This window comes from Aricia agestis, chromosome 17, assembly GCF_905147365.1.
Source record: "Aricia agestis chromosome 17, ilAriAges1.1, whole genome shotgun sequence".
Classification (NCBI taxonomy): domain Eukaryota; kingdom Metazoa; phylum Arthropoda; class Insecta; order Lepidoptera; family Lycaenidae; genus Aricia; species Aricia agestis.
In genome coordinates, this window is record NC_056422.1 from 14031259 (window position 1) to 14050456 (window position 19198).

General features: G+C 38.4%; 1 protein-coding gene across 2 annotated transcripts in view; it reads left to right on the forward strand.

Moving 5' to 3' along the window:
* LOC121735697 (centromere-associated protein E-like) overlaps positions 1-19198 on the forward strand; it is a 72339-nt gene that overhangs the window by 17430 nt on the left and 35711 nt on the right. For both annotated transcript variants that reach the window (XM_042126598.1, XM_042126600.1), the window contains exons 10-13: positions 13863-13969; positions 14813-14944; positions 16372-16607; positions 17799-17908. In XM_042126598.1, coding sequence (XP_041982532.1) covers positions 13863-13969; positions 14813-14944; positions 16372-16607; positions 17799-17908 — 585 coding nt within the window. The remainder of the gene's footprint in view (positions 1-13862; positions 13970-14812; positions 14945-16371; positions 16608-17798; positions 17909-19198) is intronic.

Here is a 19198-nt window from a genome sequence, read left to right on the forward strand (position 1 = left end):
TCAGGATTTAGTAGGTTATTTGTCGCGTTTAATATTTTTTTAAGTTTTTTTTTACAATTTAAGGTTGTTTATGGGATTTTATAGGAGTCCTACGAGGAAGGGAAGCCACTAAAGGGAAGACACTAGAAAGAAAGCTGTCTAGTGTCTATGTTAAGATGCTTACATTGGCAAACAGATATTATAGTAAGCAACTAGGCAACAGTAGTTACAGTAAATGAGAAACATTTGAATACATTTTATAGTAAAAGATTAGATATTAGGTCACATATTTCAGTTAAGTTAGATCTTTCCTTATTTCTATTGAATTTGCATAGAAGACAAAACACTTTGTCTTGATTCTTGTCTCTTTTCCCTTTCGCCCGTGACTATATACATAATTAAAAATTCCTGTCTACCGAAGTTCGTCCCTTGGATGGAATGAGGGTTGTTTATGAATGCGAAATGCGCAAACTTGTACAATGTACATTGCCCTGGAATACGCTGTGTCATGTTTTAATAATAATTGTTTGTGTCTGTCCTAAATATGCTTGTTAGGCACTTACATTTTGTTCTTTGATAACCATTTTTTGGTCTCTACTCTCTGTGCTGATCGGTCCGGTAGAACTGATCGCAGGCGGACCTGACTAGAGTCTATCATTTCGGCCTGCCATCAGTCCGACTGGAACGATCGGCCTCTACGTATATATGGAGATTGAGATCTTTAAAAGTTAAAACTCTTACACTATAGAAAGACAGTGATGTTATTTAAATCGCGAGTAAAAGTTGTTAGCAAAGATTTCCCATCATTTCCTTTTAGTCCAGTATAAAAGAGATTAAAGTACATTCTTTGAATGAGATGTTCTATAAAAATCCACTATAAAATGTTGGCAAATGAACTGGAATTATAAAAATCGGTCAAGGGAATCATTCTAATATTATAATAGTACACTCTAAAATATCTTTGTTTCGAGTGTATTTTGGGAACACGTGGTTCCACTTAGAACAGATGTGACAGACAATGTTTGGGAGTATGGAGCAGTAAACTTATTAAAATAATTTATGGAATACCGAAAAAATACTTTTGACCTAAGTTTGACTATCGATACAATTATAATATGAAGATTGGCAGTTTTGGTAGTGAAATAAATGTTTAGGAGAATGCTTAGGTCAGTAATCACTAATCAGTATACCTACTACCAGATTTCGGTCCGTAACTTTGTCACTAAAATTCGTTAGTCGCACAGTCGCCCTACATTTACCGGGATTAAACTTTTCTTATGTCCTTTCCCCGGGGCTCAAAGTATCTCCATACTAAACACCATCATTATTTGTCTGTTGGTTTAGCGTGACAGACCTACTTTCGTATTTTTATATCAGCATCTTCCGCTTTCTTTCCATAACGTGCAAATGTCTTTTTGTTATGAATTATGATTTAATGAAGGTCAGAGAGCGATCTCTATGCGCAGTCACGTTTGGCCTTATTTTCATAATAATAGGGTTCAAAATGGACACCCCATGGGCCATGAATGACCTCGATATAGCTATGCATCTATGGGGTGAAGTTAGCGCCTGCGTCATAGTGATGACGTGGCTGTGAGTCACAACTCACAGCTTCAGAGCTTTTAAGATGAGTGAACCCATTAGAAACTGTAGGCAGATTGTAAAGTGTCTTAAATGCTCAATCATCATTGTGTTGACTCTTGTAGTCATATTATATACGGGATTGACCATAAGTAATACTGTAAATAATAGCTTAGTTTTATTCCCGTCTTTTATTTACACTTAGATTTAAGATTTCATATTAGCAATTCCTATTGGAAAATGTATTATCTTGTGTCTCATTTTTATAATATTGCTGTCCCTTTTGCACGGGAATGTAGTGTGTTTCACACAATTGTTATTGCTGTCTCTTTCTTGCATAGTTGCACGCGAACTATTGTTGTCTCTTTTTTACATAGCTTTATTTACACATTTTATTGTTAATTTATCTTATAAGAATGTTTGTTTACCATTGTGTTAGCTTATAAGAATCCCATTTGATGTCATATTGTGTGTAAAATTTTATATTTCAATAAACGGACTGCATTCGTTCGACAACAACCGATAGACCCCCACGGGCTCTAACGGTGCAAATTTCCTATATAAACACGCACTTTCTCGGTGCAAACACATTCACATCCGACAAGCCAAGCAGATGCATGCGTAAGCCCTGCTCCACCAACACTCCGCTCCAAGCAGTACCAAGTTTCCTCCTGTGTTTCCTTCTCGTCTCCTCAACCTGCACCTCCTTCTTTAGGAATTTTCCATCCGGCATCCTTCACCCACAAGATACAGTCCACTGCTCTACTACCAGGCGACCACGGCCCCGCCGAGTTTGTCGTGTCGCCAACAAATACGTCGTATTACATATTTGGCTTGCTAGATGGAAATCCCTTTTGGGTTAGTGAGAAGGACGCCGGAAGCTGAAAAATACGGGTATTCTTCAAGGAAACCGAACAGATTTTTTTCCAGTATCAAAAAGAGCCTATTTTATTTGCCGGAACCTTTTATTCTATAATAATATGAATATTATCAAGAGTTAACAGACACATTTATGCATTTAAATATTAGTAGTTATTAGCCCACGAAACCCCAGCACAAAAGTGATGATGAACGGTAATCGAGATGAGACCGTACTAAATAAATATAACCGCACAAAAACAATAACAGCGCTCCCGAAGGATGGCAGTCACGCGGATGCCCCCGCTGCGAGCGTACGTGCATGCTGTGACGTCATAGAGCGGGCGAGTGTGCGTACCGCTGTGCGTACACACGAGTGAACTTGTTAAACGAATAGTGACCGTTGCGAATTGTGATGATATAAGCGTATGTGATGTGAATGTGCTTTATGATTAGATGTTACCAGTATCTTGTTTATCGCCTGGAACCATACATTACAATGAAAATTATCCTATTTCGCCGGCACTCTTATCTGCCAAATTTTATCTAAATCGGTTCAGTAGTTTTAACGTAAATACGTACATTTTTCCCGGTATTAAAACTAGCCTATGTCCTTAATCCTTTCATGGGACTCAAAGAACTTCAATATAAAATTTTATCGGAAAAGGTTTAGCGGTTTTAGCTTAAAGAGGTAGTAGAAGTAGAGAGACAGATAAACAGTTTCGCATTTTTGTTTATTCTCAAGCATTTTCCCAAGCATAATATTGGATCTTTTAGTCGTGTTCAAAATTAATTGCCGTTATATCATCCCGCTTACTTCTTTGATCAAATGTTTTTCATTGTTCTTCAAGATGAAAACTTGAAAGTTATCAACTAGGCAGTAGACACTATAATAACAGAGTTGCCTTTGCAGCTGTCATAGGTCAATTTCTTACAAGTCCTGTTAATTACTTGCAGCATTTTAAATTAACGAAATGCCTACCAAGTACCAACCAATCTGAATTCAGTCTATTAATATTCGTATGACGTTACTCTCAACGCGTATGAACTCTTCACGTCGTTACTTTTCCTTGAAATATCACCATGATGATGCCGTTTTAGGAATGGGATTTCTGTGTAAGCGAAGTATTTTGTACTAGATATTTTCGGTTTTGTTGCGCTGAAATACGAATTATGCGGTACCGGTATCTTCTCCGGGACAATATACGAAACATCAAAATTGATTTAGCGGTTTCAACAAAAGGACCGACAGACAGACAGATTTTTTTTTTATGAAATAAGGGGGCAGACGAGCAAACGGGTCACCTGATGGAAAGCAACTTCCGTCGCCCATGGACACTCGTAGCATCAGAAGAGCTGCAAGTGCGTTGCTGGCCTTTTAAGAGGGAATAGGGTAATAGGGGAGGGTAGGGAAGGGGATAGGGGAGGGTAGTGAAGGGAATAGGGTAGGGGACTGGGCCTCCGGTAAACTCACTCACTCGGCGAAACACAGCGCAAGCGCTGTTTCACGCCGGTTTTCTGTGAGAACGTATTTCTCCGGTCGAGCTGGCCCATTCGTGCCGAAGCATGGCTCTCCCACGTAAAAAACAACTTGTTGTAAACGAACAACTTACCTAAGCCTAACAAATTCTGCCTACTCATTAATTGATGGCAAGAATCGAAATAAATAACATTACTAATCAAGGGTTAATACAATGATCCAGTCTTGATTAATTATTCATGTCATTATGAACATGTCAGGTAAAAATAAGGAGTCAGGGCTCAAGAGAAGGAAAATGTACGAGTTTCTTATTAAAGAAATTTAAATGAAAATAAAAAGTTGTGCATTTTAAATTGAGACTTTGCAATTACATATTTAGTATTTTTATTGCAAAATAGTCATAGATAATGTTAATAATATAATCGATTCAAAGTTTACATCGAATAGAGTGTAAAGATTGCAAACGATTATGCGGAACCCTAAAAGATTATGCTGAGCTCTCATCTGCAGTGTCCCATAAATTTTGGAAGCGTTTATTGATTAAATAGGGAGAGGGGCCCGTTTAACGACGTACCCATTTGGAACCATCACTTGGAACTGGATTGTTTGGCAACACGCTGTAATTGTCGCTTTTTGGGTCAGGGAACTGTGTAAAGGGTTTGAACGCAATACGTATTTGTTTGTTGTTTGTTTGTTTGCATGTGCGACGAACCGATTTCCCACAACTGTGCTGTCTGTAACACTAAAATATTGTATGTATTTGCAAAGTAACTTAAAAAGCAGTAGGAAAGTTGATGTTTGGAAACACTTGATCGTGTCTCCTTTTCATCAAAGATGAGAATAATTGAGATCATAGTCCTGAAACTAAAAGATTTCAAACCCGGGCTCCTAACTCAACTGTTTGCTTCTAAAGCGAGTTTTAAAAATATTTTTTACTGTCCTTTAAAAAGTCTAATTTTTAATGTATCTTTTCAGTGTTCTGAATGTGTACTTTAAGGACCAGTTTGCTAGTTTGCTCAAGTACGGACTATAAAAGAAGTAATTAAATACTATGAAATAGAAAATAAATCCTGTTTTCACAATTCAACGGAAAAGTTAGCTGAAACGTGCCTATTGTGTTCGAAACAAGTTTGCAACTGATAGGAAAACGTGACAAACTGGAACTGACACCTTTCTAGTTCAGTTATAGTTTTCCCGTGTTAGGGCCACTCGTATGCGATCGATTGTTTCGATCTTAATAACTGGTATGATTAGTCTCTAATGGACGTTACTTTGCTAAGAAACCACTTTATTTTCGATAGATCGAAACGAATTTACCAAGCAGTTTAGATTTCTGAAATATTCTAATAGGTTAACCTGTCTCTTTTTTGGCCCTTGGTTTCGAAATAAAAACTATCATAGTCCTTTCCTGGGACTCTTAGTACCACATTGTCGCCCTAATCGCTTCGTTCAAAAGTATTATGAGATTAAGACTGAAAGAAACCTGTAGTTCCATACCGATCCCAAACCGCCCTAAAAACATAAATGACTACTGACAAATTATATCTGTCTCTATCACATCGATCTCATCTCATAAGTCCATAGGGTTCCAATCACAATTAATGGTGATTGGAGGAGATTCCTGGACACCGTTACAAGATTCGTGCCGTTTTCAATTAATTTTTACCGCTTTCTATCTCTGTATCGCCCCAGCATCATTCCCCTCCTGAAACTTCTCACAGTCATTGTAAAACTAACCCTACGTTTACGTCGTTAGAATCTAAATCAGCTTGTAGAACTCACGAGGTTAGGAGTTCAAAAGGCACGCTCGATTAGGGATGATGTAGCTTATGGGCTTAACTTTAAAGTCGCAATTAGGGTGATGCAAGCTAAAAGGGTCGTGCTTTTTAAAATGTGCCACATGTTGGGTGTTTTACGGGACTTATTTCTGTTTGGGTTTATTTTGTTAGTGAGGTATCCTGTGTGGTTTTGGGAATCGTTGCTCTGGTTTCTGGGAATGTATAACTGCACACTGCAGCGATTTCAGCTGATTTGCTATTAATAATTAAATTATAGTGGTTGAGTTTTATTAGTATCGGTAGGTGGTAAGGTAATTTCTTGTATGATTTTGTTGAGTTTTCAAGACTATATTATTACTAGATGTCCCGCGCGGCTTCGCCCGCGTAAATTAGAAATTTTACAGAATCCGTAGGTACATTTTCTCATAAAAAATATTTCCCCCGTTTTTCCCACATTTTCCTGAGTTTCTTCTGTCGTATTAGTCTTAGAGTAATAATATAATATAACCTTCTCGATAAATGATGAGTCTTACTCGATAAATGATCTATCTAACACTGAGATAAGTTTTTAAATCGGACCTGTAGTTTCTGAGATTGACGCGTTCAAGCAAACATACTCTTTAGGTTTATAATATTAGGTAGATATAGATTTTTTTAATTATCGCTTGACAAACTCGAGTCTCGATCTAAAAGACTATGAAATGGTATAATATGGTAGTGATGATGATGATGATGATGAATGTAATTTGCATAGTAGCATATGCTTTCTGTTCTTAAAACAACGCCGAAACTCCCAAACTTGTATCTATAAAGAATCAGGAATTCTCTCAGCACCTTCCGAACCACGGTATACCAGGTATATCTCGGTGCAAAATCTTACTTGATGGTAGCATATGCTTAGAATACTTCTCACGAAACCGAAGTCACCATATGTTTCCCTATAAGTTTTGAGGAGTTCCCTCGATTACTTATGGATCCTTCATCAGATCACCACTTTTCTGAATATAATACCAAATTGGGATGATACCCTATATACCAAAAGAAAAATTTTGAAAATCGGTTAACAAACGGCGGAGTAATCGTTGAATATAAGAAAACGAACATAACACCTCCCCCATTTTGAAAGTCGGTTAAAATTGTAGCCTATGTGTTATTTATTTAATACTAGATGTCCCGCGCGGCTCCGCCCGCGTAAATTAGAAATTTTACAGAATCCGTAGGTACATTTTCCCATAAAAAATATTTCCCCCGTTTTTCCCACATTTTCCTGAGTTTCTTCTGTCGTATTAGTCTTAGAGTAATAATATAATATAACCTTCTCGATAAATGATGAGTCTTACTCGATAAAATATGATCTATCTAACACTGAGATAAGTTTTTAAATCGGACCTGTAGTTTCTGAGATTGACGCGTTCAAGCAAACATACTCTTCAGGTTTATAATATTAGGTAGATATAGATTTTTTTTAATTATCGCTTGACAAACTCGAGTCTCGATCTAAAAGACTATGATATGGTAGTGATGATGATGATGATGATGATGAAGAATGTAATTTGCATAGTAGCATATGCTTTCTGTTCTTAAAACAACGCCGAAACTCCCAAACTTGTATCTATAAAGAATCAGGAATTCTCTCAGCACCTTCCGAACCACAGTATACCAGGTATATCTCGGTGCAAAATCTTACTTGTTGGTAGCATATGCTTAGAATACTTCTCACGAAACCGAAGTCACCATATGTTTCCCTATAAGTTTTGAGGAGTTCCCTCGATTACTTATGGATCCTTCATCAGATCATCACTTTTCTGAATATAATACCAAATTGGGATGATACCCTATATACCAAAAGAAAAATTTTGAAAATCGGTTAACCAACGGCGGAGTAATCGTTGAATATAAGAAAACGAACATAACACCTCCCCCATTTTGAAAGTCGGTTAAAATTGTAGCCTATGTGTTATTTATTTAATATTTTAATCAGCACGTCATGAATTGAATAACAAAATTTTTTTCAAATTAATCGTAACACCATCTGTCAGGACAAACTAAAATTGAAATAGAATAATATTGAATGCGATGATAGCGCCGTCCGCCGGATCTAATGTAAAACATTCCAAAATCAACAACTCCTTATAAATAAGAAATTAATTGAAAAAACATTTTCCAGTAGACCAAACTGTAAATCTAAACCATTCTCGAATCTCCACGAACACACACAAAAAATTTCATCAAAATTGGCCAAGATAAGATAAATCCGTTCAGCCGTTCTCGAGTTTTAGCGAGACTAACGAACAGCAATTGATTTTTATATATATAGATTTATCTTTCGATTTCTATATAGTCTTATTAAAAAAATAATCGGACAGAGTAACAACTTAAGTTAGCTAAAATAAAAAAATAATCGGACAGAGTAACAACTGAAGTTAGCTAAAATTGTGTTTATTTATGTACTATGTATTTTGAGACTATGCAATTTTGTCGCGTTCGCGATTCACTTTCACTTTTGTTGAGTTTCAGAACGCGATATTAGGTCCTCCAACGCGCACGCGAATTTGAACTTTATGCAGCGGTAATAAATTACAAATTGACTCTCCATTTTATTTAGAAAACGTTTGTATGGGAAATAGAAAAATGCTGTTTTGAGGATTTTCCCGGCAATTATTCGAATTTTTCTCACCTTTTAAACCTTCCCTAGACCTCCACGAATAATTCAAGACCAAGATAAGATAAATCCGTTCAGCCGTTCTCGAGTTTTAGCGAGACTAACGAACAGCAATTGATTTTTATATATATAGATTTTAATCAGCACATGAATTGAATAACAATTTTTTTTTCAAATTAATCATAGCACCATCTGTCAGGACAAACTAAAATTGAAATAGAATAATATTGAATGCGATGATAGCGCCGTCCGCCGGATCTAATGTAAAACATTCCAAAATCAACAACTCCTTATAAATAAGAAATTAATTGAAAAAACATTTTCCAGTAGACCAAACTGTAAATCTAAACCATTCTCGAATCTCCACGAACACACACAAAAAATTTCATCAAAATTGGTCCAGTCGTTTAGGAGGAGTTCAGTCACATACACACGCACACAAGAAATATATATATTAAGATTTGTGTTCACGAAGATGGACTATAACAAATTAAACAGAGCTTTTGTCTGTCTTAGCGCCAAAAATCATTTCTCGCACTAAATAGACGATATCATATGGTTATGTCCTTTCGCAGAACTGAAAGCAGTGCCGTAAATAGCCCTTTTTGCGCCCTGTGCGAGCTTCTATATAACTGCACCTTTGTTTTTTTTAACCTTTACTACATTGGGAAACATCTCTGGGGCGCAGCGGGAACTTATCGGGAGGATCGTCAGGATATTCTTGCGCCCCCTAGAGTCTATACGCCCTGTGCCTGGGCACTGGTGGCACCGTCCTATTTACGGCATTAACTGAAAGTGAATTTCATTAAAACTCCTTAGGCCCACTTGCGCCAGACTGGGTGAACACGCTTAACTCTGAGTTAAATTATACTTCGAATTTAAATTCACATCATGTCTTGCACCACCAAGAGTTAGGAGTTAACCTCCAGTTAACCACGAGGAAAAGAAAGTTATTTTTTTTAATTTTTAACCCACCGATGTCGGAGGGTTAAATCAACTAACTCTGGGTTAGTAATATCAAAACTGAGATTTTTCGGTTATGACTTATGTACTTTGTTGTGTTAAGTAATAGGTACCGATTTTATTTTGTGTTTAACCATGATAAATGATCAGTGGTTGTTATCTGATGATGATGAAGAAATTATCGAATACATTAGTTCGGACTCGTCTTACAGAAGGATTGTAGAACGGACCGATCTGTTTAGGGTCCCGTATTTACTCACAAAGAGACAAAGATTTCCATCGAAGATTTCGCCTAGAAAAAGAAACTGTTCTCTTTTTATTAAATAAAATTGAAAATAATTGCAATATACAAATGAGCATAAAAAGTAATTCCCTACCAAAGTTTAATAATAATATCATTGGATTAGTGCGTCTTTAGTGAACTCCTTAATAAATCGGTAGACTAGATAAACAATGGTTACAAGTGTTTCTTCCCAATTTTAATCATTTTCCGCTTAATTTATTTGCACAAAATATCACAATTCACAACACAATGCGACATAGAACCACGTGTCATTTCAAATCTGACATAAGGAGATAGCCTTATTTAAAGTACTGTGGAGCGAGAGAGAGCAGTACACTTAAATTATTCAGCATTCGCTCTATCATATTTGGCTGGATGTAAAAAGAATGAATGAACATGACAGAAGCCCGGGTTAGTTGACTCTGGGATAAATTCTTCTGGTGCAATATTATGTAGTATGAGTTAAAAATTAAAAACGTTAACACTGATTTATTAAGCCCCGGGTTATTTATTTAACTCAAAGTTTTGGAGCAAGTGGGCCTTAGTGGTCTAAGCGTGAAGACCTCATACAGACAGACCGACAAATAGCGAGAGGCAAACCGACTCACTCTTGCTTATTTTTATTGGTAGGTATAGATGTAAACTTACTCACCATCCGATTTTGATTCTCCTACTCCTGACTGACATTATTTACCACACACACAATAATCATTGCTCTGACGTCAAACTGCGTTACATTTAAAATCCAACGCCCAGCGGGCGTTGGATTTTAAATGTAACGCAATCATAATATGATTCATTTTTCTGAAATCGCAAAATGCAACTATCAAAACTCAACAAAAACTCAAATGATTTGACATTTGTCAGTTTGACAGTTTTGACAATTCATTTGCTGAATTGATTGAGAGGAATTGCTAAATGTGACCATTTTAGCCCCGCTGAATTTGTTCAGAACAGCAGCCTCGTTTCATAAATACCTTTTCACCTATAGCAAAATATGTAAGTCCTCAAGTCGTTCCATTTTACGTCGATTCTAGTAACAGAAACAAAGCAACATACATGTTTGTTTATTGAGTGTGCGTGGGCTGGGATATCTATGACCTATTTACAAATACTTATCTAGGAAACTGAGCTCGCATGTTTGTAACAAGTAAAACACATAAGGAAGCGACTTATCAATAGTTGGATGATTTAATTTTTAGTGTTTCGTACCCAAATGGTAAAAACGGGACCCTATTACAAAGACTTCGATGTCTGTCTGTCAGTCTGTCTGTCAGCAGAACCGCTATAGATAGATTTGTGAAATTTTCACAGATTGTGTATATATGTTGCCGCTATAACAACAAATACTAAAAAGTAAAAACAAAATAAATTAAATATTTAAGGGCGGCTCCTATACAACAAACGTATTTTTTTGCTATTTTATGCTCGATATCAATAATGGCAATAGCCAATAGGCTTCCATAAAAAAAAAACTCATTTTTCACCTAATTTTGCTTTTTAATGGTACGGAACCCTTCGTGCTCGAGTCCAACTCGCACTTGGCCGATTTTATTTAATCTTTGAAGAAAATAAGGTTAGACATCCATTTTAAATCTTTTATTCATTATCTTCTTCTTTAATTAAAAAAACGATCCCTTGTGAAATTGCCAGTGGGCTGTGTCACTGTCACACAATGTTCTTCTTCTTCTTTAAGTTGTGGCGGCCTCAGTGAGTTGCCAATGTCAGAGTTCTTTAGAAATATTTCTAAAGTACCCTCAAATCAATATAAATAATCGTCAAACGTAATGATAAAACGATTTAAGTTGTTTGGTTGGTCAACGTGTTAAGTGATAATTTGTTAAGAAAATAATAATAAATTAAGAATTCATTGAAAATATCTGAACTGGATTTGACTATACAGGTATGATGATTAGTTAAAAGTTTTAAATTACCTTTGTTATTTTCGTCTAGGCGTCTTTATATGACGTAGAAAATCTGCACCTTTATAACATAACCAATCACAAGATGATAAGACTACGATGTTTATTTTGTTAGAAAACAAAGTTTTCACAACTAAAAATTAAGAGTAGGTTAGAGTTAGGCAAGACAAATTTTGTGGCTCGATAAATTTTTGATCTCTTTACCTCTTCTTCTACACTAATATTAACGCACCTTCCATCTTTATTACTTTCACAAATAACAAAAATTCATGTCTTCTAAGTTCTAAATAGTTCACAATGTAAACAGCATCTTAACAAAACCGTTGAAAGTGTACTTGACACTTCAATTGTCTTAACAGACTGATAAAGTGATATTTATTTCAATTGAATATGCGTAAGGATGCAGTGACAGTGAGAACATAAGTGGTCAGTGCAGCTGTGGAGTGTAGTGCAACATGTAGCAATATGGTTATGCTGAGAAGGTTTTTGGTACGTGTGTAAAATTTGCGAGAATATTACAAAATAAGTAGTTTTAAGACACACATGCTCTTTTATTTTCAGAATTAAAGAAATTATTCTTAGCTTAGATACTGCCTAGATTATCTGGGATTTTATCTGGGATTTTGAAAATCTACAATTCAAGTGTGTTTCAGCAGTACTGCTGGTTTCTACGCGTCATTTAATGACACTAAATAGAACGCAGAGGGTGGAAGTAAACTCCATAAGGTCTAATGGAACCAAAATAAAACTAGGTGTGCCACAAGGGTCCATTTTAGGCCCTTTTCTTTCTTTTTCTTATCTATATAAATCATTTACCTTATCTTGTTAAAGATAAGCATGAGATAGTACTTTTTGCTGATGACACTTCACTAATTTTTAATGTGAAGAGGCGTCCTCACAGAAAACCGGCGTGAAACAGCGCTTCCGCTGTATTTCGCCGAGTGAGTGAGTTTACCGGAGGCCCAATCCCCTACCCATTTCCCTTCCGTACCCTCCCCTATTCCTTTCCCTACCATCCTCTATTACCCCTTAAAAGGCCGGCAACGCACCTGCAGCTCTTCTGATGCTGCGAGTGTCCATGGGCGACGTAAGTTGCTTTCCATCAGGTGACCCGTTTGCTCGTTTGCCCCATATAAAAAAAAATGTTTCATAAAAAAAAAATATGACGAGGGAAATAGTGCTCTCTCAAAAGTAGTACATTGGTTTAATGTTAATAATTTACTTCTGAACTCTAATAAAACGAAATGTTTAAAATTTATCTTGCCAAATGTTAGGTAAATACAAACCAATGTACTATTAAATGATAAGAAAATGAATTTAGTGGACACCACCGTATTCCTAGGCATAACGCTGGATTGTAAGTTACAATGGGGTCCACATATTGCAAAACTGGCAGATAAGCTTAGTTCTGCAGCAAATACTGTTAAAAAAATTCGTGAAATCATTGATGTAGAGACCGCGCGATTTACTTTAGCTACTTTCATAGCATAATGTCTTACGGCATCCTCTTGTGGGGAAACGCGGCGGACATTAATACAATATTTGTGCTGCAGAAGCGAGCTATACGTTCTATTTATAAGATGTCGTCTTTTGAATCTCTAAGAGAAAAATTTAAAGAAATAAAAATTCTGACCGTCGCATCTCAATACATTTTGGAAAATCTCTTATATGTTAGAAAGAACATAAACATTTTCAAAAAGAAAAGTGATAATCATAATGTAAATACTAGAAATAAGAACAAGTTAGCAATACTAATGTTCAGACTAGCCAAAGTAAGCAAATCCTTTATAGGCCAATGTATACGCCTATACAATAAAATCCCAGAAAATGTTCAAAATCTACCCTTAAACAAATTAAAAAAAAAGCAGTTAAAAAAAGTTTGTGTGCTAAAGCGTATTATAAAGTCAATGATTTCATCGAGGACAGCACACCTTGGGAATAGGGTGGCTCCATGCAGGTTACTTTTCTTTTATTTTGTTACATAGCTGTAAGCCATAACATTGTAATTTTCCATTTTTTTAGTAAAAGATGGCCCCGTGCGAGTTTCTTACGCCGGTTCTTCTCAGCGGGGTAGTTCCCGAACCGGTGGTAGGCAACGTAGTTTCTTCGTTCGACTTTCAAAAGTGTATCATGATACCCATTTTGAATAAAAAGATATTTGATTTTTATTTTATTTACTATATAATACGCTTATAATTTGTACCCCTTGATTTTGGTACTTAATTCAGTTTTCACCAAGTTTCTTTGGGCAATTCATCATGATACGTAAATTGAATTCATTACGATTCATTCATTTGATCCTCTTAATTTTTATTCCTAACATAAAACTCACTACCTAACCTCAAAACTTTTCCAGTGCTCCGCGGTCCGCGAGGAGTCGCCGGCGGACGGGGACAGATGGCGGCAGCGGCGCAACAACAGCTTCGACCAGAACCGACAGCTGGAGGAGCTCACCAAGGAGAGGTAGGCCCATGAAGTCACTGTGCGAGCGAGACAGCTGTAGCGCTGTGCGAGTGAGACAGCGGCAATGTGCGAGCTAGGAGTCGCCGGCGGACGGGGACAGATGGCGGCAGCGGCGCAACAACAACTTCGACCAGAACCGACAGCTGGAGGAGCTCACCAAGGAGAGGTAGGCCCATGACGTCACCGTGCGAGCGAGACAGCTGTAGCGCTGTGCGAGTGAGACAGCGGCAATGTGCGAGCTAGGAGTCGCCGGCGGATGGGGACAGATGGCGGCAGCGGCGCAACAACAGCTTCGACCAGAACCGACAGCTGGAGGAGCTCACCAAGGAGAGGTAGGCCCATGACGTCTCTGTGCGAGCGAGACAGCTGTAGCGCTGTGCGAGTGAGACAGTGGCAATGTGCGAGCTAGGAGTCGCCGGCGGACGGGGACAGATGGCGGCAGCGGCGCAACAACAACTTCGACCAGAACCGACAGCTGGAGGAGCTCACCAAGGAGAGGTAGGCCCATGACGTCACTGCGCGAGTGAGACAGCTATAGCGCTGTTCGAGTGAGACAGCAGCAATGTGCAAGAAAGACACCAATTTACCGATTTGATCATGATTCAAGTGCAAAAACACAATCAAAATATGTTAAATATGTGGTCTGATTATGCTAGCTATGTCTAGTTTACCATGGTCATCGCGAATTTATAGAAATGTCAGTCATTAAAACAAAGACAAGTACCTAGTTGTTTTTCAAAGTGGACCAAATGAACTAATCATTGCCCATCCTTTTTGGCTTTGCCTTGTCGATAAAAAGGAGCTCGCCTTCTTTTCAATCGCTAAAGAAAGTTTTTGTCACAGGGATGAGCTGCGCGCAACGGCGTTGATGCTGCAGTGTGCGGTGTCGCAGCTGGTGGCGTACTGCGCCAGCGCGGAGGACGAGCTCAACCGCACCGTGCTGCACAACCTGCTGCGCCACTTCGCACCCGACGAGTACGTACACACACGCAAGTAGCATACGCACGCACGCAAGCCGCCTACGCACACATCTGTCATATGTACGCACGCACGCAACACAGGTGTCATAGATAGAGCCGGGCGTTGATGTACGCAAATGGTATACGCACGCACGCAAGTGTCACACGTGAGTGAGCATTACTAATGCCATTTACCTATATTAGCGGGCGCTGACACTAAATTTTTGCTTCTATCGGCCGACGACGTGCAGTGCGTTCACGATTAGAATATGTCATAATATTATGCACGCCCAGTTGTAATAAGTGTCGATGATAAATCAAACGAACGACGGGTGGCATGAGCTCCAGCATAAGGGCTGGCCACAGCGAATATTCAAGCGGTCTATATATTGCGTGTTGTCTTGCGTGCTTACAAAAAATTGAATTTACTTATTGGTCATTAAATAAAATATTATATCCTAAACTAAGATCCGTTGTCACTCGAAAGATTTATCCGATTTATTCAGGTGATTGTCATTAAAATATTTTAAGTTCCCTTCGTGGAAAATCATATTCCAGACGATTGTGCTAAGCCACCAAACAGGTGTAAATAACGTGCGACGTTTCCATGAAAGTTCTATATCCTCCGCGGTAAATCTGTATTAATTATGCGTGCGTATCCACAGGTTCTAAGAAATTATTGCATAGTGCAAGTGCACTGGCATGCTGCCAAGTCAAGTCGACAGTCAAGTAGTTTTGTTGTTCGACATGCGCGCCTCGTTTGATGTTTATAAACGGATTAGCGAGCGTCGATTTTAATGAATTGTTGTATCGATTGTGATATGGTAACGATTTGTAGTTGTACTATGAGACAAGGAACATCGTTAGCTTCTTTGGTGGCATCGAAAATATAGTATGATATTTTACAGTAAGTATATTAAAATGAAGCGTTTTACACTTTGGCAAGGTGTAGGCAATGTTGTAAGCCAACTAGTTGATGAACATCTACGTCAGCTACGTTACTGCCTCTTGAAGAGAACTTGAAGAAAAAAAAACACACTGTATACTGTTGTAAAGTTGTGTGTGTTTCCTTGTCTCATAAAATAGTAAAGTTGTTTGACTGACAAGGGCAAAAACATCAATACACTTGTAAACACAGTTTAATTATTTCAATTAGGATTTTTTTCAATAAGGGGCAGACGAGCAAACGGGTCACCTGATGGAAAGCAACTTCCGTCGCCCATGGACACTCGCAGCATCAGAAGAGCTGCAGGTGCGTTGCCGGACTTTTAAGAGGGAATAGGGTAATAGGAGGGTAGGGGATTGGGCCTCCAGTAAACTCACTGACTCGGCGAAACAGCGCTCGGGTTTTCTGGAGAACATGGTATTTCTCCGGTCGAGCCGGCCCATTTGTGCCGAAGCATGGCTCTCCCACGTATAAATAAAATAATATTGTACTTACAGCAGCACGTTCGACGACTCGCGGCCTTCCAGTCCGGGTCTCGACGTGTCTCGTCGCGTCCACTTCGCGCCTCGTCTAGACGACATCCTCGCGACGTTAGACGAGAGCGCCGTGGCCGGTTACCTGCGTCACCAGCGAGACCTGGGCGCGAGTATCAAGGCGGAGTTGGAGTTGTCGTTACGCCGGTTGCGGACCGAAGCGCATGAGCTGCTGCAGCTTAGCGATAGATTGACTACCAGTGAGTGCCCTATATGTTACACTGTTATTAGAGGCAGTAAGAGCCTGTCAACATGGGCGTTGCGTCAGCGTTGCGTCGACGCAGCGCTGCCGTTTGACGCATAGCCAGCCACACGGGCGCTGCGTTATCGCAAAGCAGTCTTAACGTCAACACCCCCTCCCGCTTCGTCTCGGGGGCAGCTGTCCGTCATGTGTGCGTTGCGCGCTGCTGTCACGACCCAGGGCGCCGTGTGAACACCTTGGTAATTTGTATGTAAAACAACGCAACGGCAGCGCTGCGCCGACGCCACGCTGACACAACACGCCGTGTGGACTAGCTCTTACAGTCATGAATTCTAGCCTGTGTCTTCATAAGAGTTTTTTTTGAGTTTACTGAATAAGTTGCGATAATTTTTCACATCGCTCCTAGATTAAAAAGGTCAGGTGCCTAGCTTCTGAATTTTTACTAAAGCATTGTATATTATAATATTATGTCTGTGCTGGATGAAGTTTTTCTATAGTTTGTGCGTTCTAAGATGATATGGGTGACAGTTTTCATGTTCCTTGCTACGGGTTTTTTTTTACAAGAAAACAAAAAAAAATCAAAATGTAATAAATTATATTCCATCTACAAAAACAAATGTTTCCTATAATTGTAAATGAATAAAAATGAAAAGATGCTAAATGCTAACTTATTAATAAAAATTATAAATATTAACTGCGAAATAGGAGTATAAAATTATTGTTACGAAAACATTTGAAAAATGTCATATGCATGAAACGGAACTTATGTCAATAGAGATTGACTCTGTTGAATCGAAATCAAATCGATAAAAAAGGGCGGCTATCTTAAATCGCCGGCACCACTGAAATGTCAGTACGAAATCGATAATTTCGATTGCAATTCCTTTACGATGTGATTCGATATTTTTAAACTATCGATCAATTTTTGTTAGATAACTTCCCTACTATTGTCAATTATAATGTGTCACGCATATCATCATAAAACGCACAAACTATAGCTATGTATGCCATCAGAGATATTGACTCACACCTACGTTATTTCGTCGCGTTGTGTTATGCAAAGTAAAAATGCGTATAATATTATGTAAACGTGTATGTTTTAAGTAATATAATATGTAAGCTTCGTAGTGAGTTGAACACGTTTGTCTGTATATAAAACTTAATTTTGTTACTTATTTTGTGATTCTAGGACCTGCAAACGATTCCAAAATGATTGAATGCAGTCCGGTCAAGATTACCGAGATGGTCGAAGAATATGAAAAGCAGAAAGATTGTGAAAACTGCCAGTACCAGAAAAAGGTAATTATTAATAATGTAATTGAATGCTCATTTTTCATTCAGCTAAACACACCGGCAAAATTAGAGGAACATAACAACATTTTCAATTTTTTTTAAATTGTTCACTGATTTTTATATATTTATTTATTTATTGACTAATTGATTATTAAAAAATAAATTGTATATAAACTTAGGGCATAAAAACGTGAAAAATAGAAAAAATCAGCAAAAATCAAAAAATTACGAAAATCTTTGAAATTTCAATAGTAAGTTTTTAAGATAAATTCTCCATTTTTATTAAAGAAATGCCATGTTAAAAGCGTGTAATGCCTTCTATGGATCTCAAGAGGGCCTGGATACGCCATTCCATGCTTGCATTTCAATTGTCAATCATTTCCTGTGGGATATTCTCCTACTCCTCCACTAGCGCCAACTCGAGCTCCTGGACACATTTTGGAGCTGGAGTTTTATCTCGTACCGTTCACCCATTGATGTGCCACACGTCTTCAATCGGATCCACATCCGTAGACCACGCTGGCCTCTCCACCTGGGCTACGCCAGCATCGTTTAGGTAATAATGCCCGATTTTCTTACTCTATGGACGCACATAAAATTGAAATTACTACCTAAAACTGTGTAAAAGGCACACCATGCAGTTCCAGGATGTCGGTGCTATAGCCCTGTACTGTCAAAGTACCATCATCTATAATCATCAGCTCCATGCGGGCTCCAAATCATATGCAACTCCAAACCATTACGAAGCCTGCATCATAGGCCACTGTTTCCGGTAAGTTTGATGGCCTGTAGCTTTCCTTATGATTTATCCACATTCTTTATCGCCTGTCAATACAATGTACACAGAATTTGCTCCCATCACTGTACAGCACAAGATTTCACTCACTTGTCAAATTTGATGTTCACGCGCAAATCTTAGCCTGGCTCTTCGGTGTCCTGTCTCAAGTTTTGGTGCCCTTGCTGGCACTTTTGAGTCTAATTTAATTTCTTTGAATCTTCTTCTTACTGTACAATCACTTACACGTTCATCTTGGACCTGTTCCGACAGGTTTCGTGTCTGCATAGAAGTTTCAGGTCGATTTCTTAAGTTTTGTTTCCTTACAAAATGGTCATCCTGAACCATTGTCACCCGATATCTGCCTTGTTCTCGTCTCCGAACGTAAGATCTAGTCTCTCTGAAGCGTTGAAAGTTACGATGAACCACGGAAGCCGACACACCTAAGGCCTGACTGAGCGAACGGTAGGTGTGACCTTTCTCTATCGTGGTTACAGCTCTAGCTGTCGCAGATGCTGGGA